Source organism: Pleurodeles waltl, chromosome 1_1 (assembly GCF_031143425.1).
Source record: "Pleurodeles waltl isolate 20211129_DDA chromosome 1_1, aPleWal1.hap1.20221129, whole genome shotgun sequence".
Classification (NCBI taxonomy): Eukaryota; Metazoa; Chordata; class Amphibia; order Caudata; family Salamandridae; genus Pleurodeles; species Pleurodeles waltl.
Genome location: NC_090436.1, coordinates 442,679,831 through 442,706,432, shown reverse-complemented (window position 1 = coordinate 442,706,432; position 26,602 = coordinate 442,679,831). Strand labels below are relative to the sequence as shown.

General features: G+C 45.1%; 1 protein-coding gene across 3 annotated transcripts in view; it reads right to left on the bottom strand.

Annotated features, from left to right (window-relative positions):
- Positions 1–26,602, bottom strand: part of MSH3 (mutS homolog 3) — a 1,766,808-nt gene that overhangs the window by 1,154,715 nt on the left and 585,491 nt on the right. For all 3 annotated transcript variants that reach the window (XM_069224514.1, XM_069224522.1, XM_069224532.1), the window contains exon 9: positions 1,754–1,869. In XM_069224514.1, coding sequence (XP_069080615.1) covers positions 1,754–1,869 — 116 coding nt within the window. The remainder of the gene's footprint in view (positions 1–1,753; positions 1,870–26,602) is intronic.

Here is a 26,602-nt window from a genome sequence, read left to right as displayed (position 1 = left end):
CCAAACCCTAAAAATACTCTTAGCGTCCAATACCCTTACCCACCTTTGTCTAAAATATAGGATATCTAGGGACGCGGATCCTTCCCGGATCTGCGTGTACCTGCGGATCTGGACGAAAAGCAAGGCCCTGATTGGCTGGTTGCAACTTTAAGGAAAGTTATGGCTACCATTTTGTTTCTTGGATGCCCACTCCCCCCCAAACCCAAGGCGAAAACACAAATAAAAACACACATAAGGGGTCAGGATTTAGGCATCCTGACCCAATAGGACACATGGAGCAGTCTCAGAGGGAGCCCTTTTGGACAAAAAATTGCCCAATAGTTTTTTGGCCGATCCGGAGATCCAGCACGGCTCACAGCATGACCCCCTGTGTAAATCCACAATGGATCCGCGGATCCAAAGCCCAATGGGGGGGGAAAAAACACACCACATCCCTGCCAAGCATAGCCAAAGAGTGTGCGCGGCATGGGGTTGGGTACATGCGTCCATCCCCCCCCATGCATGGTTACAAGGATGCTATAGTTAGGTTGACGGTTTACCCACACAAAACCATAGAAATTCAGCAGTTATACTTATAATTATCTGAAGGAACTATATTTCATGCCGTTAAGTAGGCCACGAGTTATAGTTTCTTAACATAAGTATAAGTATAACTATAGCTGCTGAATTTCTATGGTATTGTGTGAGTAAAATGTCAACCTAACTATAACGTATCTGTAACTTTTTTTTTTTTTGTAAGTGAATGTATGTATATATATATATATATATATATATATATATATATATATATATATATATATTTTTTTTTTTTTTTTTAAATAAATATATGTACTTACCTTAAATAAACTTCTTCTCATGTGTGGTAAAGGCATGTGCGTGATAAAAATGTGGGCGGTAAAAATGTGTGGTAAAGGCACAGCGTGGTAATTTCCGCATTGTAAATAAAGGCAGTTTCCTATGAAATCCACGATCAATGGGAACCAATCTTACCTACTTATTCAGCCTCCCTTTGTCACCATCTCTTTTTCGTAGTAACACTGGTCTTCGACCCTGGATGTCGAGGGATTCCGAGTCCCTGTTTATGAGGAGTGCTGAATTATATATTTTTTTGTGATTCTGTTTTCCTTTTTGATGTTGATTCTAACGAGGTATTGACTTCTGATGACTGATCTCACACATCCCTCCCCCAGCTTGTTCCCTGAGGTGCTCTGGATGAGAATGACGGAGGTCACATCTCTGTTGTGTGTTGTTTAGGATGTATCATGGACTAGAAAAGGGGATGTCGTTCTTGTATTCTTGAAGCATATATACACTCATGTATCTGCTTACACCATGCTATGTTATGGTTCTGGCGAATAAAATAATATTTGAACCTAAAATTGTACATACAATAAATAAACTAGTAATGCTATAGGTAAATCTAATCTTAATGATATCTGTATAGTTTTAGTTTTAGATCCGAAACGTTTTCTAAAATGTAAAGTTTACAGAACCCTACCTATTTCGAAAACAATGGAGATTGAAAAATAACATATTGCACTTGCGCTGTTATTTCATATATGATTCTGGAGCGGTACTATGCATTATGACAGAATGTCATGGCCTATGAGTGTACCAAAGTCAGGTCCTGGGTACCAGAGTACTTCTTCGAAATCTGAATTCAGCACAAATTTAAACTACAGAGTTAGTAATCCAACAAACTTAAAAAAGTACAACAATCCAGAAGCAAACAGATATTCTGTGCCGTTTGTACCTGTGACATTGTCTCCTCCTTTTGCATAAAATTCAGTTATCAGCTGAAACGCATGGCTATATTCAAAATGGAGGCCGTCCAATCTCTCTATCCGAATCCTGTCATCGTCATGTATGCTAAGAGAGAACAAATTAGAAATAAAACACAATAGAGGAGCTGTTTTCATGTGCTACATAAAAACAATGGAGGCAACAGCAGATACACTGTTAGTCAATGTATACATAAAAAATAATGGCACCAAACGGAAATTAAATCCAAGTTACACTATTCATACTATCAGGTCCACAAAGACCAGAGGCATCACCGCAAACATTTGTTTAAACCGTTTGTTTGACTACCAGTGACGCACATTTATCTCATACAATCTTATCTTTAATCAGTTTCTGCCACAACGGGATCATAAACTGTGACAGCATCACACTTTGTTATAAAGGTCACTAATGTTTATAATTTACTGGTAAACGAGGCTGTTATTGGTCTAACATAGTGGAAGCTGAGAGTAAGAATTTAAATGTATTTTCCACTTGACGAAGTGCTCCCTGAGTTTGCTCGTATGAGAGTCTTGCCACCGAGCTGAGTACGCCTGCAGCCCTGGATGCAGACCGTTCCCTGGGGAATGTGGTACTTTACGAACCTCATCAATTTGCTAAGTCATACACGTCTAAGTGTAATAAACCCGCTCATGGATTGGCAACTGTGACTCTACTTCAACTTCAATCGGCACGACTTATTATCTGCTTTCAATTGCATACATTGTAGGCGAAACTATATACATTCATTAGAAAGGATCCAACATACTTTGGCAATTTCAAATGCTTGCCCATTTTTTAATGTGTAGAAAAGACGTCCCATTTTGAGTGAATGGGGTAGCACATGGACAGCGGAAATCTTAAAATATTTATGTTAATGATTAACTTTAAATAATTTTGATTCTATGGGTGCCTATATTTTAAGGTAATGTTTCACATTCAATTTTGTACTTAATAACTTTTCACAAAGATTTTAATTAATTATACAAATAAATCTGAATGGTAATGTGACATTATAAATTACTTTAATATGGGAAAAACTATTTTCTAGAAACACTAATTATATGCAGGTCCACCACAGGTCAAATATGAGCATTGCTTGCCACAGCCCTACCTGCAAAGATCTAAACTATTAAACATTTAATCTGACACAGGTTAAATACCATCTAGTGAGCACCTTATAGGCTTTAGTTTTGTACTGTGAACAGAGGGATGATTTTGTTCTTATACGAATGTGTGCCACGTTTCTTCTAACAATTCAATATGTAAGTCTTCATCGCACTGTGTAGCTATGCCGAGTGTGAGGCAGTATGTTGCCACAAATTGTAGATAGTTGGGAGATACATTTCTTGTGGTTGCATGAAATGCTGTCCTGGTTGTGTTTCCTCACAGCATCCCGCTTCATTTATATTTGTCACATTTACCCAATGCAGTAACTAGTTCAGTCAAAATTCCTCTGTCCATGAAAGATCAAAGGACTGGAGGCCTGTCACCCTGTCCAATGTCCCCCATTTGAGTACAGTTAACCCAATAGGGTTAGGTACCCTAAAATTTCATTTTCCAAAACCCCAGATCTTCTGTTCTAGGTCTGGAATCTGCATTGTTTGTGCTTGGTGTCATGGCAGAGGGGAATGTGGTTGTGTCTTATTTTCTAGTTACCCAATTACAGTGATGCAAAAGGACAGAGTGCTGAGGTTTTCTTGGCGAGAACCAAGATTTGGGTGGTAACCACAATATGTGTTGTGGGGGACTGTCAAGCAGGCTTGTTCTAGAACTACCAAAGACTCAGTGTATGAGAAATGATGCCAATCTAGTGGTGGGTGTATCTGGGCAGTGTGCATATGGTGTTTTAAGTTAGGGAAGCTTAGCCCACCTTCTGTTAGTCTCTTGTACAATGTGGCCCTCGGAGGTTTGCTATTTCAGATGTGTTTTTTTTTTTTTAAATAGCACCTCCTTGGGGAATCACAAGGTAAAGTGAGTACCAAATACAACAAACCGAGATATAAATACTTATATAACATGTTCATCAATTTCGAGGTGTGCTATAAGGTGGAGGGAGTTTATACTGAATGAGCATAGATTTCTAAAACATTTAGGAGGCTGATACCCAGGTATTTTATTGGGCCTCGAGTTCAGCTAAATATCAACAATGGTTCCTCCAAGATCATTCATAGATACTTTTTATAATTTTAATGGGGTCAGTCAATATACCTCTAATAATTACTCGTACACAAAACAATGAGAATATTACACATCACCATGAAGAATATTTTAAGTAATCGCTGTACTTTGTGATAATATCTGCAGAACAGTGGCTTCAGATAATCCCCACGAAAGCACAGTAAGTACACACATCATCAATAATCAAGGTACTCCAAGCACAAGAAAAAACAAGCAACATGCTATGTAAAACCTATGTACACCAATGCCCACTGCGAATTACCAAGAAACAAAATTAGGAGTTTTGGCTGCATCTGGGCTTTTAATTAGAGCTAGATTCTAATTACTTTTAATGCCCCTTGGCCAGTCTCTAAACAGCACAATCCAAAAATCAAAATTTGTTGACATTTCGTCCTATGGTATGGATGACTTAAAAGGACTACTTCATCGGGAAAAGTAGTAAAAGTAGCACCCACCATTCAAGGAATCATAATGATTCTCAACAAAGAAGATATATCGCTTAGGGCTCTGAATTAGCAGAATGGTACTTTTCACGACAACGCTGTAAAACCTAGTGCATTAAGAGGCTCAGCGCTCTTGATGGGACTGTTCCTTACTGGAGAGGTAGCCTCAGCCCAGGTGAGTCCGGAAACTAAAAACTGCACAAAACTTGGCAGCTTTCTATTATTGCTTGTAGGGCTTTCATTTTTCAGATTCTGTCAAGAAGCAGATCAAGTCATCTGCAAAACAGAACCAATCTGTATGTCTCTTTATCAACCTTAATAACAGCAACATCTGGATTACAGATTTCTGTGAATCAAAAAGGCTCCATCATACGGGAGAGCACCAGTTATGATAATGGGAATCCCTGCCTTGCCCGTTGAAGGGGAAGGGTGAAGAAAGCTTGCCATTCACCGTGATTTTGGCTGTGGAGAACATACAGGTGACTAGTATAAACAAGGGCAGGTTTGGCATAAGACTTGCTTCTGCTAAGAGTTTGGTTAAATAGTGCTAGTCCACCCTATCAAAAATGTCTAGTAAGGGAAAGGTGAATCTATTACTCCCCTGTCTACTATGTTGATAAGGCTGACTACCAGTCTCTGTCGATAAAAGGTGCAATTTGAAGATTCCCTCTCAGGATTAGGCAAGAAGGTAGCCATGGATTCTAACATATATTTGGTTAACTGTGCGCAGGACAGAAACCCTAAGACAGTTTTAGTATCAGTAATTCTCTGTATGCCTTGTAGAAAGGGCACCAGCAAATCGTCAGAGCTTGGGGCCTTAATGTTTGCCAAATCATTTACTGTGCTGCCTACTACCTCTGGGGTAATAGGATCTTCTAATTCTGATGGATTGATATGTTGGAATGCAAAGTCATTGTAATTTGTCAAGATTTTGTGACTGATTTAAGGCAGATATCTAGTGTTTCCGTTTGTACAATGCCATCCATGTCGTTCCAAGTTTGTTTTCCCTGACTTTGTATGTCAGGATTCAATGACTCTCCTTTTCAGGAGACCTGGGCACTTTGGCACACTATCTTGCCAGGGTGTTACGAAATCTTTGAACCTGCAACCCGGCTAAGTATTTTCCATCGCTCGTGAGGAGGGCTTTCAACTTTCATAAAGCATTCAACCAATCTAAGTGCTGTTCCACTGAACTTTGCTCCCACTGCTGCCCACGCTATTTCCATCATAGGCCTCAAATTTAATCATAAAGCCACCAACCTAATCTTGGTGAATTGCTACCTTAATTTTTCAAAGAAAGCCAAGTTGATGCTAGTCCAAGAACTGCTTGGCAAGCCTGGAGTCACTAATCTTGGACTATCCTGACCATAAACCCATAATCGCAGGAGACTTCAACATCCGTGGCCTGGGGAGGCTACACCACACAGTATCAATCGCAAGAGCGGGGTACACTTCAGAAATTGTCAACTTTTAGACTGGCATCGGCTCAGTGAGTGGCTGAGTTAAAAGAGAAAGACTGGCTGCTTCCCCCAACCTGTAAAGGCCAATCAACAATTGGCTATGTTTTACTCTGTAGTGTGGTTAGTTTTACGTATTCTTTGCGCATTAGCTTCAGGCTTTAGGCCTTTGTGCACTTTGCCCTGAATATATTTTATTCATTTGCTGACAGCTTAGAGCCTCTGTGCACTTTGCTCTACATGCTTTTTATTAGGCTTCGTACTGTTATTTTTCAAATAGCCAGTTCTACGGTGTTGTTTTTTTTATTCATATCACACTGTTTTGCCTACTTCAGCACTGGAGTTCTCCATAACATATTTTACTCTGTGCTTCAGTCAAGGATACAGTCTGGTACATTGCCGATAGACGTGGTAGGAGTTTAGACTTGGCATTCCTGCGTAGGGACATTTTGTGATCACGATGACATGTTAGTTATAAAATCACTTCCTTGTCCCAATAAACGCAAGAGGGAGATTCCGACCAGGGAACCACAACTAGACACTGACTGCCTCGTTGCAGATGCTGAACCAAGATCACAGGTCTTTGCTCAGGTATGAGGGCTGATGTCTCCACAGTGATCCTGACAGGCAAGCTAGAAGCTTAACATGCTGTGCTCTAAATAGAACAAGCAGAGGGAGAGTAGAAACTGTTAGACAATATGATAGCTTTCTTCTTATGTTTGACTCTCCTGGTGACTATTTCAATCCTACTGTGTTGTATTGTTCTGGTTATTGCGGCTCACGCCTTAATATCTAAAATACAGTCGTTTTATTAAAACATTATATAAAACTTACACTGTCTTTGTCATTTGTATATGAGATCATATTGGAAATAAGAGAGTTGGTTTGGATCTGAGTGACCACGACTTCCCTGAGAAGTTCCAAAGATGTCATGCGCTCGGCTGCCAAATCATTTCTTCCTCGTGGGAGAAATGAGGCACTGCTAGTTAGCCGGAGCAAAAACCGGATTTAGGGTGACAGAGTTCTTTACACGTGGGTCAGACTCAGTCCCCCACACCGTTATCGATCATGCTGCCTAGAAATCCAGTAGTCTCATTTAGGATAATGAGAGCCCACGCGACATGGCGCCGCCAACGTTTGGTCTTGGTCTCATATATATTTTGACTCCTCGGTTCCGTATGCGGAGACGTCCATGGGGCTGAGGGTTTCCGCCGCCACGGGATACGTGCTTCCTATTGCTTAGTGGTTGGTTGTTCAAGCTTGAACTTTAAAAGGAAAACCCCAATATTGGTGTGCCTTCTCTGACCTAGAGCTATTTTTTACAAATGGCGAATCCTAATGTAGTGAATATAGCAATCAATATGCGTCAATCGCTCACAGGACATCTGTTGGCACATGGACTGACGGTCCAGGGGGGTCCAGTCACTTTTGTGGTGGACGCCCATGCAGCCTATAGAACGGAACTTTTTTATTCTTGGGTCGGATTTCCAGCAGTGGATGGGGGTACAAATACTTTTCACGAATACACTGTTGCGAATGTCCCTGGACAATACAGGGCTTACGCTTACTTAGAGATACCTCTATCTTATCAAGAACACCATAATTGGCTTGATGGTGCCCTCCCACACACAGTAGCACAAGTTAGGTTAGGTCCGCTGAGTAATGATGGTCCTACCTGGCCTTTATTGGCTACATATACACCTCATCCTGCGGTTGCTCAATTGGCAGTGGTTGAAGTTCGTCGTTTATATACAGACTTAACAGCTACATATAGACGATTAGTTCAGTTTGTCATGCAGACACTAAATACAAATGCAGCGCGTGCTGCTCCGGCGCACCCACAGGCAGTGGTTCCGGGTATTAATCCGGCCACTGTACACTCAGTTATGGGTAAGGTACCGGCTAAACGGGAGGAGACTCCATTTTGGCTGGCGCAAAAAATTAATACGCTGGAAGCAGTATTTCCCCATACAGGACCTCAGGATAAACATAGAATTTTGACGATGTGTTTGCCGTATGGGATGGTTCCTCTGGTGGACCTTTGTAATACCTGGGGCACGGTGTTTGCCGCGCTCTACACTACGGCACACGGTACACCGACATTAGCTAATTTACCGGACGTGCTTAAACAAATTCAAGATGTATATGGGGCTGCCCCTGCCTTAGATTTGGGCATGCAGTTGCTGGGCAATTTTGCCACAGTTTCTTCTATTATTTTGAGTAATCTTAAAGGAGAGGCAGTAGCACTAGCAGTGCGAATGCGTCTTCGGGATGTTCCGCTGCTTAATCAGGAGCGGGAACTTCCGAGAATAATAGCGGAAACATATTCTAGTATTGGTCGAGATAGCCTAGGGGCTAGACCACAAAAACCCCAGTTACAGGGTAAAAACAATAAAGATAATGCTAAACAGCAACAACCTAAGGGTTTAAAAAAGCGCTGGGAAAAGAAATAGCAAACACCTAAAAAAGATGGTGGGCAGTCTCCGCAACCGGAGACCCCACAGAATAAGTATAATCTCAGGAATAGGGATACTTTGAAGACGCCTGATAGATATCAATATACTGATACATGCCAATTTTGTTCCTTTCAGGACTCCTCGGAAAAGAGAAGTGAGAGAGGTGGGCGGTCAGAGCGAAGGACGGAGTACGTGAAACCGAGACAGGATTCACAACGCTCGGCGGAGGTTTCTATTAAACAAGAAGAGAAACCGCTGCAACAAAAACAGCAATTTAAAAAGAAGAAAGTGGCAGCAGTCTCAGTTAGACATGCCGCTCAAGAAGAGAGTTCTCTTGACGAACAAGACATGGACGTTAGCACTGTTAGACAGCACGGCAGAGGTCACAATAATTCGCCGGAGTCTTCTAGAGCATCTGGAGGTGAAAGCAACTGATGACTTCATACAAGTCGAAACGGCGGATATGCGAGTCTCTGATCCTGATAGAGTATATCAAGTGACTCTGCGATTGGAAGGGGACATTGACCGTATTGTACACGCCATTTTTTGGGACCATGTGGTAAAATCATATGATGTTCTGCTGGCCGAACAGGATTGGCCACCTGACTTTGTTCGCGACTGTCCGGTTGGGGAGGAGGTTATTACACCTTCCTTCTCACCACTTGTTCCGAGAGAACTAGCGGAGTCCTATAGTAAATCATGGGCTCTGGCACAGGCTCCCGCCCCGTATAGAAGTAACGTGGGGTGGGATAGACAATCACCTTATCATGTAATTCCGATAAAGGGCGAACCTCAGCCACAACCGCAGTATCCTATCAAGTTTGAGGCAAGGGCATCGGTTAGGAAAATTCTTACACAATTGGAGTACCAGGGTGTAATTGAGCCCTGTGTCTCGCCGATGAATAATCCCTTATTTCCGGTTGCTAAACCGGACCATTCATATAGGATAGTGGTGGATTACAGACATTTGAATAGTCATACACGCACATATGCAATACAGAATTCACATAGCGCAGCGCTTATGAATAATATAGTGCGTAAAAAATACAAAACAACGTTAGATATCTCGAATGGATTTTTCTGCCAGAATATAGCGCCCGAAAGTCGGGACTATACCAGTTTCAGTGCATTTGGCTCTCAGAAAATTTTTTGGCGTTTGCCTCAGGGGTATAAGAATAGCCCAGGACTGTTTTCGGCTCGTGTAACTGAAATGCTGCACGAGTTCGACCCTGAAGCGTTATCATATGTTGATGACATATATATGACAGACGATGAGATTCTGCAACATCTAAGGCGTGTATCGCGCATTGTTGTGGGGTTTGCTGATATTGGCTATAAGTTTAATTTTAAGAAATCAAAGATTGCCTTCCTCAGCGTCATTTTCCTGGGATATGAGTTGTCGAGTGAGGGCAAGAGCTTAGCGCCACATTTTTTGGAGAAATGTGCTTTATTGCAGCCTCCTAATACGGTTCGGAAGCTCCAGTCATTGTTGGGGTTTCTGAATTTTGGCAGAACTTACATTCCTGATTATGCAACGCATATAAAACCCTTATACGAGTTGATTCGCCCGAATTTTTCGAGTAGATTTTGGACGATTGATCATACACACATACGAGAGTTACAATCTGATCTCTTAGCAGTTAAACACTTACACACACGGGACAATAAGACACATTTAGTCATCAGCGTGATACCTGGGGCTGTTGGATTTACGTATGTCACCTTTAATGAGGGGGAGACAGCCCCGATTGCATACAAGTCTCGCTTGTATTCTGCTGCAGAACAACGCTTTGCACAGACTGAGAAAATACTCACTGCAGTACAGATAGCTGTTATTAAAGAAAGACCGCTTGCCCAGGGCCAACGCATCATTGTCGTTTCCCCGATTCCGGCCTTAGAGGCAGTTACGAAAGCGAGTGTTCCTAATTCGAAAGCTTTACACCCGCGATGGATACAATGGGCTACGTCTTTGACAGCCACTGATGTAGATTACATATTTGACCCTAAACTGCAGACTCAAGAATTTCTTCAATATGAGATGGAGTACCCTGTTCCTGCTGGTACGTTGCCTATTGACCAATATCAGGTGGTCATGTATACCGATGGCTCTGCGCAACCAGCAGTTGGGACTAAACAACAGTATTCTGCTGCATGTGCGGTGGTGAGCGGCACTATGGAGGGGGAAGTGTTCTGCCCCCGACATACTTATACTAAAACCATGGGAGATTGCACAGCACAGCTGGCTGAGCTCAAAGCTCTATTGTTAGCGTTGGAGCACGCGGATCCGGCGGTTTTGACCTTGCTGGTCTGTGACTCCTACTACTGTGTACAGTCTTTCAATGAATATCTACACTATTGGAAGATGAATGGGTTCAGAGATTCTAAAGGCAACACCATTAAACATAAAATGTTGTGGGGTAAGGTTGCGGATCTGAAGGAAACGCTTCCTAGCGTCCATGTTGTGCATACACTTGGACACCAGCGCGTTGGAATACACGTTGCTGGGAATACTTTGGCTGATGAAGCCGCGAAATCGGCAGTGGCTGTCGCCACTGTGGCCGCAGTGACTCGTTCGAGTTCCAAACCAGACACAGAAATTTCGGCTGCCATAAAGGTTACGGCTGATGGCACGCCCTTTCCTAAAGGATTTCCTTCTAAATATAGTTACTGCTTGAATAGTGCGCTGAATGCTACTGTTACAATTCCAGGCATTGGTGTACGTGAACTACCCAATAAAATTGAGAGACCTCGATTAATCTCTGCAGCACATGAGGGGGTGGCATCTGCACATGCTGGTGTGGCTGCCACGATTTCACTTTTACAGGCTCGTTACTGGTGGCCTGGTCTCTATAAAGAGACAAAGCAATATGTCCTTTGTTGTGACGTTTGTCAACAAATTAAAGCGTCGTCGGCTAGACGCCCGCAGCAGACGCCCCTTCTGATTTCAAATAAACCATTACAGTGTGTGTACTTGGATCATTGTGGTCCGCTGACACCAGATAGTGCATACAAATATATATTGGTTGCTGTAGATTCGTGCTCCAGATTTGTGTGGGTATGGCCACAACGCTCGGCTGACGCTCAAACTGTTATTAAAGATTTGCGCATCTTTGTCGATACATTTGCAGTTGCGCCTTTTCATTCGGACCAGGGCCCTGCTTTTGCCTCTAAGGCATTCAGGGACACCATGGCTTCGTTGGGGGTCCAACTCCAATTCTCGTCTCCATTTCATCCCGAGGGAAATTCTGTCGTGGAGCGTTTAAATCGTGATTTAAAGCAATCCTTAACGGCCTGGGTTATAGGTACGGGTCGTGGTTGGCTAGCCCACCTGTATGGAGTACAGAGAGCACTTAATAACTTGCCTAGAAGGTCACTGGGGGGTCGTACTTCATATGAGTGCCTGTTTGGAACACAAATGTATGTTCCTGATCTAGATGGTCCTGGTTTGGAGGCAGCAGATACGCCCTTTGAAATAAATGATTGTGTCACTGTTTTGCAGGATTTACAACAATTCCGTGAAGATAACTCTTCTGCCAGTGCTGCCTCCTCAGGAATTAAGGATGAGCCAGTAACGCCTACTGGTTGGATACCCAGAATTGGGGATCTAGTGCGTGAAAAGGTCGCAGTAAAAAAAGAATTTGGTCCTTCTTATCGAGCACCTGTCCCTGTGTTGGGGGTAAGCGGCACGAGAACTGTGATTTTACCGCCACTGCGAGGGGCCAAAGGAAATCGTTTTGTTTCCATTGATAATGTCAAGTTACAACATGTGGCCGATTCTGCACAGCAGACCAAGAGGGACACCCAGTAGATCCGGAATCCCTCTCACTACTGGGGAAGAAGTCCTGCTGCAGGTGATTTTCACCGACACTGTTTCCTCTCCGAGCTTGGGGAGGGTGGATGATGATCTTGCGATTGTTCCACCGACGACGATTAATATGGAATCTTTTGATCAAATTGCTGTACGTTCTACAGATGTTTCTGAACATGTGGTTTATAGCGTGCCAAGGCGAGAGCCTCCATCTGCTTCTTTGTTCACAGTTGCACCTTTTGCTAGAACTGCCTCTGGCTGCTTCAACGACGCTGATAATGATGTGTCCGGCTCCTTGTCCTCGATGTCTTCTGTCCACGGTCCACGACGGATGCTGGGTTGGCTTAAACGCACATATTTTGTTTTTCCTTGGAATAATTTGTGGCTGTTTTTGGCCGTGATGACTCTTTTATTATGGTTGGGATTTGTGGTTACTTTTTTTCTGATAATACATGGTCATTTTCTTCCTGATCGATCTGACATTGAGCACGTGGAGACTGTGTTAAAACCGCATTTTTCATCTCATATGGTTCGAAGAGACTTGTCCACTGTAAACATTTCTGCAATACCAATTCCGGATGGGTTTGTGTGGGATAAAGTATTGTTTGATATATATGGTCCCACTGAATTGATTCAAATACCGTATGTCCTCAAGTTATCAATGAATGATATTGTTATACCTGGCATTGTTTCTGATGATTGGGATGTGAAGACAGTGGATTCTATGCTAACGGATTTGCAATATTATACTGTCTATGATGATGAAGATGCTTACCAATTTAGAGATAATCTTGGTGACATGTTTTGCTACAACTATTATGGACACCACTTTATTCATAAAGCTAGTAGCCCTAAGTCCATATTTAATTATGTGCAATGGGAACATTGCTCGACTCCTCCACAAGGGAGTTCAAAAACGTATTATGATAAATTTGCATATTTTTCTGGGCATGATCAACGAAATGCTAAGTCTTACTATTTTAAAATTATACCGTATTCTAATAAGCAAATGTTATTGACCGATACTAAATTACTGTATTCATATTTGTTTGTATCTAAACTTTCTGTCGAGGGGTATGAATACTGGTTTAAGACTGTTGACTTGAAAAGTGTTTGGGGTACGAAAAATTGGCAGATGCAAGGCAGGGACACGTTGTTTAGAGCATGTATTATCCCTGTGCAGATGATTTTCCTCGATGACACAGTACAACAGACTAGCTGTTTGGGCTTGGCGACAATTAGGGAGTTGAATTTGCCTAGTATACCTGTCCCTTCAAAATTAAAAAACTGGCAGCACTATGTGAATGCTACTTTTAGTGAATTTACACATTGGGTCCAGAATGGTACGCTTAACACTTCATTGATACATCCGGGCGGGTGGTTATTATGGCCTGTAGACACTAATAAGTGTCATCAATGTTTTTTCACCTCTTCAGGGGGGTTCAGGACTAGTAGGGCAGACCCTCGTTACATTTCACCAGAACATGCTGATATTATAACTACATACAGCGTGGGGAAGCTTTGTCAGCAATGGTTGAAGTCATCCACGCTGGATGCAGTTAAGTCACATCTCACGTTACTGTCTAATGATACTGACTTACAAGATTTTTTGTCAGGTCCCAAAGTACCACGGAAGAAACGGTTCTTATACGAAGTTTATAATGAGATTTGGAAGCTTTCACAACAAGAGGCTGCAGCCCGGTTGAGGCAGATTGATCAGGAAAACCTGATGCAGACTTTGGCCCTCATTCTGACCCTGGCGGTCTTTGACCGCCAGGGCGGAGGACCGCGGGAGCACCGCCGACAAGCCGGCGGTGCTTCAATGGGGATTCCGACCGCGGCGGTAAAGCCGCGGTCGGACCGGCACCACTGGCGGGGTCCCGCCAGTGTACCGCGGCCCCATTGAATCCTCCGCGGCGGCGCAGCTTGCTGCACCGCCGCGGGGATTCTGACCCCCCCTACCGCCATCCAGATCCCGGCGGTCGGACCGCCGAGATCCGGATGGCGGTAGGGGGGGTCGCGGGGCCCCTGGGGGCCCCTGCAGTGCCCATGCCACTGGCATGGGCATTGCAGGGGCCCCCGTAAGAGGTCCCCTAAATGTATTTCACTGTCTGCTGCGCAGACAGTGAAATACGCGACGGGTGCAACTGCACCCGTCGCACAGCTTCCACTCCGCCGGCTCGATTCCGAGCCGGCTTCATCGTGGAAGCCTCTTTCCCGCTGGGCTGGCTGGCGGTCTGAAGGAGACCGCCCGCCAGCCCAGCGGGAAAGTCAGAATTACCGCCGCGGTCTTTCGACCGCGGAACGGTAACCTGACGGCGGGACTTTGGCGGGCGGCCTCCGCCGCCCGCCAAGGTCAGAATGAGGGCCTTTGTCTGTTGTTGATAATGGCATGCATACCCTTTCTGACCGTGTTTACATGATTGACAGCATTGTTTCCTCTGCCATTGACATTATTAAATCGGACATGTCTTCTTTATATCATGGGCAGAGTCAGACGCGGTCCATCATGCAGCTGGGTTGGACTCTTCAGACCTTGAAGGCGGGTCGCGTTCCATGGCAGCACGTTCGTGCCAGAGAGATCTTTATCTCCTTTAATTTGACTCGTCAGCAACAACTGATGGCTAAAAAGGAAGCGACATATGTTATGTTGAATATTGAGAAATTGGAGAAACTGCCTTTCACGGTGGCTGAGATTCCGTCAGCTGAGTGGTTGATTCATGGGGTTATTAATTTGCCTATCTCCACTCTGCAATTTACTTCTTGTTTGAAGCACATTCCAGTGGGTAGATATGAGCTATTGGGAGACAGTTACATACACGAGGTGTGGGAGCTTCCCTTTCAATACAGATGTGTTAATGGTTTGAGGGAGGTTTTTCTTAGCGGCAGCGAATGCGAAGCTTCTGTCAGCCATTCAATGGTTTGTAAACAGCTGTCCTTGCACGGGGCGTGTAACGCTTCGATTGCTAGCTTAGCTTGTTATCTGAAGGGAGTTCCAGTCCCGGTTATTAAATACACTTTCCAGGTGCTTTCTAACGGCAGTTACATTGTTCTTAACAGCGAAAGCTGCTGTGGCATGCGTGCCGGAATAGTTTACGTTGTCGTTGTCAACAAGGCCGTTACATGCTGCGGGAATGTGTTGTTTCCCCCCACTCAAATTAGGGAGGTAGCGGACATCTGGCCTCATATTGCTACTTCCAAGGTTGATTTCGACAAGTTGAGTCGGCTAAAAGCTTTATTGTTTCAAAAGCATGTGGCCCTTACATCTGCTAGCGAGACCTACGCACTTCAGGTGGCAAGGTCATCGGCGGAGATACAGTCCCTTTTGAATACTAACTTTCCAAGTCACTTCGGTGAACTTGTGGGACGTATATTTAATGCATCCAGCACTGCTGGTATTCCACATTTTTTCAAAGCCGTTGGTGTTGGTTTTGTTCACACCTTCTCTTCCATATTCGGTTTGATACCTTCGGCTATACATTCTATTTTCGGAAGCATTTTTGGGGGTTTCCCGATTACTTGGGCTTTGTTGGCTAGAGTACTGCTGTTGTTGCTATTTTTTCGCAATGGCTGTCCCGTCACAACAAGATCCTGTATTGCTGCTCCCGTCAGCACAGCTGTGTCGTGAACGCATGATGCAGCATTTTGGAGCAACACTCCTGGGACATTTGGAGTGTGACTGGTCTCTGTCATTCAGACCGGTTTTGGATTGTGTGCAACCCGTGTTTCGATGCCTTTGGTGCTCGTTTGAACATGCACTGGCTCTCTGTCTCTCACTGCAGCGCCCTCCGATGGTCGCTACTGATCTGTTGATGTTCCCAATTAGGGCTCATTCCCAGACTTGTGCGCTTGCTTCGTGAGGCGGTTTATGAGATTCCCTTCCTGGAGGAAGATGGTATTGTCTCTTTCATAGGCCCTGCACGGGGTGCCGCCCTGAATGGTTTTGGGGCATTGAACCACACCTGCTCCATGGTACTTTGTGGCGTGGATCTTCCGATATTGACATTTCTCGAAGTGGAGGAACTCCTGCGTTCTGTTGCTTCTGTCTGACGACTGGATTTTTTCTCTCCTACGAAATTGACACAATATTGAATTTGGCTTTATGGTCACATGTTTCCTAAATTTATGACTTTGTTGTCTTCTCACCTTGTCGAAATATATGATTTTATATATTGTTTATATTTGGGGCATCCTTTTATATTATTGGAACCACTTGCTACCGACAAGGGGAGGGTGTAGTGTGGTTAGTTTTACGTATTCTTTGCACATTAGCTTCAGGCTTTAGGCCTTTGTGCACTTTGCCCTGAATATATTTTATTCATTTGCTGACAGCTTAGAGCCTCTGTGCACTTTGCTCTACATGCTTTTTATTAGGCTTCGTACTGTTATTTTTCAAATAGCCAGTTCTACGGTGTTGTTTTTTTTATTCATATCACACTGTTTTGCCTACTTCAGCACTGGAGTTCTCCATAACATATTTTACTCTGTGCTTCAGTCAAGGATACAGTCTGGTACATTGCCGATAGACGTGGTAGGAGTTTAGACTTGGCATTCCTGCGTAGGGACATTTTGTGATCACGATGACATGTTAGTTATAAAATCACTTCCTTGTCCCAATACACGCAAGAGGGAGATTCCGACCAGGGAACCACAACTAGACGCTGACTGCCTCGTTGCAGATGCTGAACCAAGATCACAGGTCTTTGCTCAGGTATGAGGACTGATGTCTCCACAGTGATCCTGACAGGCAAGCTAGAAGCTTAACATGCTGTGCTCTAAATAGAACAAGCAGAGGGAGAGTAGAAACTGTTAGACAATATGATAGTTTTCTTCTTATGTTTTACTCTCCTGGTGACTATTTCAATCCTACTGTGTTGTATTGTTCTGGTTATTGCGGCTCACGCCTTAATATCTAAAATACAGTCGTTTTATTAAAACATTATATAAAACTTATACTGTCTTTGTCATTTGTATATGAGATCATATTGGAAATAAGAGAGTTGGTTTGGATCTGAGTGACCACGACTTCCCTGAGAAGTTCCAAAGATGTCATGCGCTCGGCTGCCAAATCATTTCTTCCTCGTGGGAGAAATGAGGCACTGCTAGTTAGCCGGAGCAAAAACCGGATTTAGGGTGACAGAGTTCTTTACACGTGGGTCAGACTCAGTCCCCCACACCGTTATCGATCCTGCTGCCTAGAAATCTAGTAGTCTCATTTAGGATGATGAGAGCCCACGCGACAACTGTCTGAACGCCTAGCCAGCCAACTAGCAAACTTTTACATAGAAGAAAGGCAAAAGAGCGACCATAACCCCTTACAGTGTGTCAGTCCATCCCGGGGTGAAATGCAATCTTGCTGGAGACACAAAAGAGGAAGAAAAGGCACAACTACTCAGAAGATTAGGGTGGAGGGTAGCCTTCACATCAGATACTGTCTCTTACATAAGCAAGCAAGATCTGGCAGCAATAGCAACACATTAGGACTTGGCATTCTAGAGGTGGGAGACCTGTGCTGAAAATCTGAGCTCTCTCCTGACACAACATGAAAATAGGACTATTACAAAACAGCAGAAGCAATAAAATCCCTTAAGTTAGAAGAAACAGCACTTTAACAGGGGATGTCCCATTTAATACCTGGAGGAAAGCTAACCAACAATAAAAAGAGTCCTTAATGGAGGAAGATTTAGCATCTGTAAACAAGTCTTCACTAGTCCAGTGCCTCAACAACACGTATATCCCTGGAAGACCACAACTGTACATTCTGAAAGTTCTAAATGCAGAACTCCATCGGCAGATACTGTACATGAGATTGTTGAACAAGCTACTTTCCTTCAGTAACGATTTATCTGGTAGAGACATATTCTATTTGCAGAATCCTTACCTTAGAATTTTTCACTAGGTGTCAGTCTGGATCCGGAGATTTTTCTTCAAGCAGTACCCCTGCACACCGTCAGGTGGAGTTAGTCAACTCCGCATCTGTTGCTGTCGTCATGGTAGTTGGATATGTCGTCGCGGGGCGTTTATATAGGCGCCACCCTGGCGTGCTGACGTCAGATTTATTTCACAAGTGCCAGAAGCACAGAGCCATGATGATCACTGACCCTGGTGTGCCAGAACTAGGGCCCTGGAAGGGAAGTCCCTGTCCCTAAAAATCAGTTTGAAGAGCGAGGAGGATGAGTGGGTCGGTAAGAAATCTGGAACTAGAATATGTCTCTACCAGATAAATCGTTACCAAAGGTAAGTAACTTGTTCATCTGATAGAAACTTCTAGTTGCAGATTCCTTACCTTAGAATAGATACCAAAGCAATACCATCCCTGGAGGTGGATCTGTGAACCAAGATCATACTATGAAGTCCTGCAGGACCGAACGGGCAAAGTACCCATCCCTTCAGACCTGAGAGTCCAGCAAGTAGTGTTTAGTAAACATGTGCAAGGACGCCCACGTTGCTGCCTGGTGGATGTCCAAGACTGGAACTCTACGTGCTAACGCAGTGGTAACAGCTGTTGCTCTGGTAGAGTGAGCGTGCAAACCCTCTGGTGGTTGCTATTTAGCCAGTGCTTAGCACATTTTAATGTTGAGAATGACCCATCTAGAGATGGTGCTCTTCTGTACTGCTAGACCTTTGTTCGCACCCACATAATCTACAAAGACTTGATCATCCACCCGGAACTCTTTGGTACGATCAAGATCGAACACCAATGCCCTTTTTGGGTCCAGGCAGTGGAGTCTCTCCTCTTCCTTAGAAGGATGTGAGGGCACGTAAAAGGTAGGCAAAGTCATGGATTGGCCTACATGAAAAGTAGCACAACCTTGTTACTATGGAAGGAGATGAAAGGTGGCTTAGAGGAAAGAGTCTGCAGCTCACTCACTCTGTGGGCAGAGATGATGGCTACAAGGAAGGCCATCTTCAGAGTAAGAAGCCAAAGTGGGCAATTCTGAAGTGGCTCAAAAGGAGCACACATCAGAAAAGTAAGAACTAAGTTCTAAACCCATTGGGGCATTATGAACAGGGAAGCAGGAAACTGTGTAAGACCAGTTAGAAATCTTCCAGCAATGGGAGATTTAAACAAGGAGGGTTGGTCAAGCAATCTGATGAAAGCTAAGATGGCAGACAAATAACCCTTGAAGGTGCACAATGCAGAGCATTGTTGGGCCAGAGGAAGAACATACCAAAGAATCTCAGAAAGAGGGGCAGAGAGGAGGCCATCAGACTTGTCTGTAGACCATGCCACAAATCTGTTCCAAAGACAGGCGTATACCGGTTTGGTGGAGAGACGCCTGGCTGCCAAGATAACATTACAGATTTTGGGCAGAAGGTCAAAAGTTGTCAACTGCTGCAGCTGCAGGCAGAGACTAGACATGTTCGGATGGAGAACCGTCCCCTGCTGCTGCAATAGAAGATCCTCCCGAAGAGGCAGTCTGAGTATTGATGGTCATGTTCAAGAGCTCAGGATATCAGACTCTTCGTGACCATTCTGGAGCCACAAGAATGACTTGGGTCCGATAGTGTTTGATCTTGTTGAGAACTCTGGGCAGAAATGGTATTGGCAGAAAGGCATAAAGGAGGCCTGAGATTCACTTGAGAAGAAAAGTGTTACAGAGCGAGAGTCACCTTGGAAACTCAAGTGCACAAAACAGCTGACATCAAATGTTCTCTGCGGAGGCGAACAGATCTAATGAAGGCTCTTCCCACTGCTGAAAGAGACCTTGCGCCATCTCCGGATGGAGACGCCATTCATGATCGACCAGACATTGGCAGCTGAATTCATCCACTCTGGGGTTCAGAGAGCCCACCAGTTATTGAACCACCAAGGATAAGCCCCAATGTTCCAGCCATGTCCAGAGGCGCAGAGCCTCCTGACAAAGGTTCCACGACCCCACCTTGCGCCTTGCTTTTTGCAGTACCACATGGCGGTGGTGTGGTCTGTGAACACCTGCAAAACTTTCCCTTTGAGAGATGGAAGGAATGCTTTCAATGCTAACCTGATCGCCTTGAGCTCCAAAAGATTGAAATGGAGCTCGGACTCCGCCGGAGACCAGACGCCTCTGATCTCCACCTCTCCCAGGTGGCTGCCCCTTGCCAGGAGTGATGCATCTGTCACTACTGTCAGATCTCGTTGGGGAAAGGAGAGGGATCTGCCTCTGACCCAATCACAGTTCAAAAGCCACCGCTGCAGATCTAGTGCAGTCCCCTCTGCGATCTGAACCATGTCTAAGAGATTCCCCTGATGATGCACCACTGGAACTTCAAGGTCCCTCTGGAAAGCCAGCATATGCCCTCATGGCATGTGTCACCAGCAGGAGTCCATGAGGCCCAGCAGCTTCAGAGTCATTGTGACCAAAATCCAGGACAGAGACTGAACAATCGGTATCACAGCCAGAATATTATGGACTCATCGCTCGGGAGGATAGGTCCGCAACTGTACTGTTTCCAGAACAGCTCTGATGAAAGGGAGCGTCTGAGAGGGAGTCAGGTGTGACTTTGGCATATTTATATTGAACCCCAGCGAATGGAGGTCTGCTGTAGTCTGGAGGTGGGAGACGACAGCCTGGGACGAGCCTGCCTTCAACAGCCAGTCGTCATGGTAGGTAAAGACTGAAACCCCTAACCTGTGCAGATGAGCTGCGACCCCTGCCATCACTTTGGTGAACACCCAAGGAGCCTGCTTGTGCCCTACCATAAACTGCAAGTAACATCTGTGGGCCAGCAGGACAGGAATATGGAAATCGCATCCTGCAAGTTCAACACTACCATCCAATCTCCTGGGTCCAGGGCAGAAAGGACTTGAGCCAGAGTGAGCTTTTCGATCTTCTCCTTTTTGAGGAAGAGATTGAGGGACCGGAGGTCTAGAATGGGCTGAGGCCCTTGTCTTTTTTGGGCACCAGGAAGTAGCGGGAAAAACAACCACAACCTATTTCTGGCACAATAACCCTCTCTATGGCTCCCTTGGCCAAGAGAGCCCGAACCTTCTTGTGCCAGGTGATTCTCCATCCCCACATCGTAGGACGGTTGCATGGATGGAGGAGTAGTATCGAAGAGGAGGGAGTAGCCCCTTCGGACTATTAGCAAAACCCACCTCTCTGATGTAATGGTGTGCCAGCGGGATAGGTGATGGCGAATCCTGCCTTTAACTTGTCCCTGGTGGAGAAGCATCAGGCTAGGAAAGTCTGGAGGCTGCAGGTGCGGGGCAGTGGACTGGCCAGACCGCTGGCTCCCTGATCCACGCAGACGCTGGACCCCATGTCCCCGGCCACGCAGTGGCTGGGCAGCATGCACAGCATGGTGGCTGGTGGGGAACGGACATGGCGGAGCTCTCCTCCTGTAGCCCCGGAAAGGGCGAAAATCAGACTGAGGGGGTGAGGGGCAGCAATGAGGCCTAGGGACCGGGCCGTAGCCTGGGGCTCCTTAAAGCGCTTGAGCGACAAGTCTGATTTCTTTCCAAAGAAACGGATGCCATCAAAGGGCATGTGCATCAGAGTGGATTAGAAATCCCCTGAAAAGTCAGATGTCCTTTAACCAGGCGTAGCGCCTCAAGGCCACCGTCGAAGCAACTGATCTGCTCAGAGAGTCAGCCATATCCTGCCCACAACGTATTGTGGGCTTAGCTGAGTCTCTTCCGTCAGCAACAGCTTGGGAGAGAATGGCCCGGGCCTCCTCCGGGACCTGTGGCAACATCTGCACAACAGTGTCCCCTAAGGTATGGGTATAACAGCCCAAAACACATGCAGTGTTCACAGACTGGAATGCCAGGATGGAGGAAGAAAATAGCTTCTTCCCAAGGTGATCCAGCCTCTTGGATTCCCTATCCGGAGGGTGCTGAAGGGAACGCGCCAAGGGATGTTGAGGCTTGGATAACCAAGCTCTCAGGGGTAGGGTTTGGGTCAGGAATGCAGAGTCGTTAGGTGCAGGCCTATGGTGGAGGGCTATTGTCCTGTTCACAGGAGCCCCTGTGCTGGTTTCAACCAGGTCACTAGCAGGACATCAGAGAGGGCTTCATTGAAGGGCAAAAAGGGTTCTGACGCAGAAATCCCAGACTGAAGCACCTCAGTCAGGAGGTTAGTCCTGACAGCCAACGAAGGCAACTCCAGGCCCAAGACCTCTGCCACTCTTCCCTCCACCATGGAATAAGACGCCCCCTCTTCCGTAGCCAGGGAAGGGGGAGAAAGCATTCCAGCATCAGGGGAGGTGTCCAGACCACTAGCTTCACCCAGTTCCTGAGCCCAGTCCATGGAGTCCTCAAGCTGGTATTCTAAAGGGTCCAGCAACCTCTCTATACTCTCACTGAACACATACCCATAAGAATAAGGGTCAGGATATGAACTAAGGACCAAGGTTCCAGCCAAAGCCGTAATTGGGATCGAGCGCTGCCGGTCCGGCTCCGTGCTGGAGTCCGCAATAAGTATGGGTTCGACAACACCCGCGGGCCCAGGTGGCATCAGGAGCATTAACACCGGAACCCTTGTGTGGGAAGGTCGCAATGGTACAACCAACACCGGTTCGGATCCAGAAGCAGATCCCTGGGTGCCCCCGGAACAGACGCCGAAGCCACTGGTGCGGAACCCGAGGGGGCCCTGTCGACCATGTAGGCCTGAGTGTGCTCTGATAGGGGCGACCTGCCCAAAGATGAGGCACATATATTAGTAGAATTCCTTCAATTGGGCAGGGGTAGCTCCGGCTCCCAGAAACAGATGGAGGCCTAACGTGACAATGCTTCTTCTCCTGCGTCACGTCATCCGACCAATGGGGTGGAGTCGAAGAACGCTTGTGCTTCTTTAACTTCTTTTAATGCTTCCCCGAGTGTCCAGCCGATTTTGAATGGGCCAACGACAAATAGTGAGGGCTCAGGGAGTGCTTTTGGGACCTTCCTTTTGACCGGGTGCGATGGGGAACCAGGCGCCAGGCAACGAGTAGCTTTAGGGACTGCTTCCTCCAAACCTTCAGGTTCATGGTCTGGCACTCAGAGCACAACTTTGGGTCGTAGTTGCTCTCCAAACACCACAAACACCACAGATATATGAGGTGTGGATCCATCACGGACATCATCTGGTGACAGGAGTCACGGGGCTTGAAGCCAGTCTTCAGTGATGACATCCTTGACGCACCAAGAAGTCAAAAGGTTTTGACAAAAGTCTAAAGTCCAGTCAAAAAGTGACTGTAGGGGTAGCTCTCTGCTGATCTGCCCTTAAGCTGGAATGGAAAGAAAATTACTGATGTTAGTGTGCCAAGGTGGCACCTATATACTACTCATGAGGACATATCCTGCAACCACAATACCAACGGCGGATGCAGAGTTGACTACTGCCATCTGAAGGTGCTCAGGAGTACTGCTCGAAGAAAAATCTCTGGATCCAGACTGACGCCTGGGGGAAAATTCTAAAGCACTGTTTTCCAACCTGTGGTCCGTGGCCCCCCAGGGGTGCATGACACATTTCCAGGGGGTCCGCAGGCCTGGGACAGCAGTTCTCCAGCTGGGGCATCTGACAGAAACGTGTTTGTGTTTTTATATTTATTACTACCTTTGCTCAGCAGTTTTAAAAGCACTTCAAAGTTCCAGCAGTAAATAAGAGTGCAAAGATAACTCTGTTGATTAATGTACCTGCTGGGAGAGATGGGAGTTTTTTTGAGTGGCAGTTTTGACTCATCTAAGGTAGTGCAGATAGTTCATATGCCTGCTGCAAAGAGTGTGTATCATGAAAAGAACAGTGTTTTATGTGTACAGCACAGTAGGTTACGGATTTTGTCACAGAGATTCTTTTGTTACTGTGCAGTTCCTAAGTTACAATCGTAGTCTAGCACAGTGAGCTATGAACTACCAAAAAAGCTGCATGCAATTGTAAAGTTATGTTTTTTTTCCCAGTCTTTCAATATCCTTATGCTGCTAAAAAGGTTTGCTTGCGTTGAAATACATTCTTACTATTAACGTCAGTGCTAACCACTGTGTTATGCTCTAAATCCTGAGTTTGTGCTTCTCTTAGAAAATGCCTACCAGTGTGGACGACATGTGAATCGCGTACACCTTATAGTCCCCTGTAAAGTGCTAAGACACCCTACACTGGTATGAGAGGTGCTATAAAACAAATGAATTACATGTGACAGAGAGGCTATGGAGAGGTAAGAGGTTCTTATGGTTTTACTTTCTTCCCGACCACATATTTACGTGAAAAAACTTTCTCAGATCTTATGTACCTAAAAAATTAAACGTAAATCACTTGGAAAATGTGAATCTAGCCTAAGGAGTCAGCTTTCCTAAATAACAGCAAACATTGAAAAGTTAGTCGCTGAGATGCAGAGCCAAACTTCCCATTAAATGTTTTCGATTTTTGCATATTTTTTCAATATAACATAACTATATCTTTAGTAATTCAAGTATTTGTTTGGTGTGCACTTGTTTGTGTATTGTTTGCAAATTACTTTTTTAAAGATTGAAATTGAAATCACAAAAATAGCTTGGGGGTCCCCGTATTCCAGTAATGATTCAGTGGGGGTCCACAGGACTCAAAATGTTGGTACCATTGCTCTACTTCAAAGCCCATATCAAACTTTGCCAGATTTTTCTCTTCGATACTTTGGAGTCTACTCTTAAAATCATCACCGTCTGGTCAGTTATTTGTCACTAACAGCAAGGGGGAGGGAGACTAGGAGTCTCGAGTTTAACAGAGGCAAGTCATGTGTGTTGAGACCAAGCCTCAGCTGACTTTTCTTTCAAATTATGGGGGACCCAACGTGCAGTCTTCCTTCCGAACGTCACAGGTCAACCAAAGTTATTTCAATGCCTTAATCTCTGCTTTGGCACGGCTTGAAATCTAGGACAAAGTTAGGATCCACAACTGTGACCGCAATAGCCATGCCACAAGGCTGCTTAGAGCCGTGCCCATTCGGATCAGCACGAGGCCTGTCTGTGATATGTGATTTGTTCAGCCCAGGGCTCCTTTCTTCTTGTCCTGCCACCCTGCAATATCAGTCTCAACCCATCTTTGATGGATATCAGGTAGATTCTGCTTGCTCAAACACTATCATAACCAAGATGTCCCAGCAGGCCCTGGCTCCACCAGTTCAAGAGATTCAGCTGATGAAGGGAAAGAGCGCCCACACCTGGGTAGACACCAGCGTGGAGGAGAACCCAATCAAAACAGTGGTATACGCTGCCACATTTGCAGATGAGCCCTATTCTGTTTGATACAGTACATAGTCACACTGTTTGGTAAAGTGTAGTAAATGGAGTGTTATACAAATCACAAATACATAAATCAGAAAGAAATTTCCAAAGGCAAAGTGCTAAACACAAAAATATCAGCACTCTACACACTGGAATTAATTATTCAAATCATGACAAGGTAGCCACCCCAGAGTTAAATAATACAATTATGTCAGAGGTACCAACAGGTAAGAACAGATTGTGCAGACGTTTATACAAAAGTATACAAAATTTAAAACATGCAATAGAAAAAGGAGTTCAGTGGTAGAGAATTAAGGATTGGGCATGCGCATACGCAGACTACTTACATAGGCACAAAACTCTGCCTGTTTATTCAAGATTCAATATTCCAATCAAAATCCTTTGCTGACATGTTGTTTTAAAGCATCATTAACCTTCACCCAGGACATTCATTGTCTTACTACAGTTTCTCCTGGAATAAAACTCATTTCAGCTGATTCCTTGATACATACATGTACCCCTAGCTAATCTTCTGATATCTGTACATCTCCATTACTCGTTGATTAATAGACTGATTAATCTATGAATCTACAGTTTGGATTTCTCTGAATCATCTGAATGGACTGTATAATCATCATATCATTTGTTTCTTTTGGCTTCTGAAACACATTGCTAGGTTTGTCTCCTTGTTTGATCAATGTAATAGGGAAACAGGAACTATTTGCATTCTTTAAATATTGCACAGTCTTCTATAAACAAACATGCATAAGGTTTTTGTAAATGTTGGCACCTCCAGTGACCTAATTATTTTGTTAAAGTTCAGTTGTGGTACCTTGTCATGATCTCAATACCCAGCTTGGAGGAGCATTTTGCGGGGCAAGAGGCAGTACCCAGCCTTGGTACACCATGCCGTGTGCAATTCACATCTTAATGCTGCATCCCAATGCCGCAGCTCTGTCAGGTGCCCGCTACTGGGCCTTGCCTCCACCACTGTCAGAGGCAAAGGATCAGTAGGAGTTCCAGGGGGCCCCTCAGCACAATATACTGGCATGAGAGCTCCTGAATGAATCTGGAGAGGGGCCCCTCCATTTGTTTTGCAAGGCGGCCCTCTCAAGTTTTGTCTTGCCACTGCAAAGTATTAACCGAGGTGAAGATCTCAAGCACCATACCTTCCTATGCACTGCCAGCCTTTCAGCTGTGCCCTTCATCCAGATCTCAGGCTTCTGTTGTGCCAATCCATGTCACTGCAGCGCTGAACACGAGCAGCAGGGGAAAAGCCAGACAGCAAGCTTTGTGCAGCAGGGAATGCAGGGCAC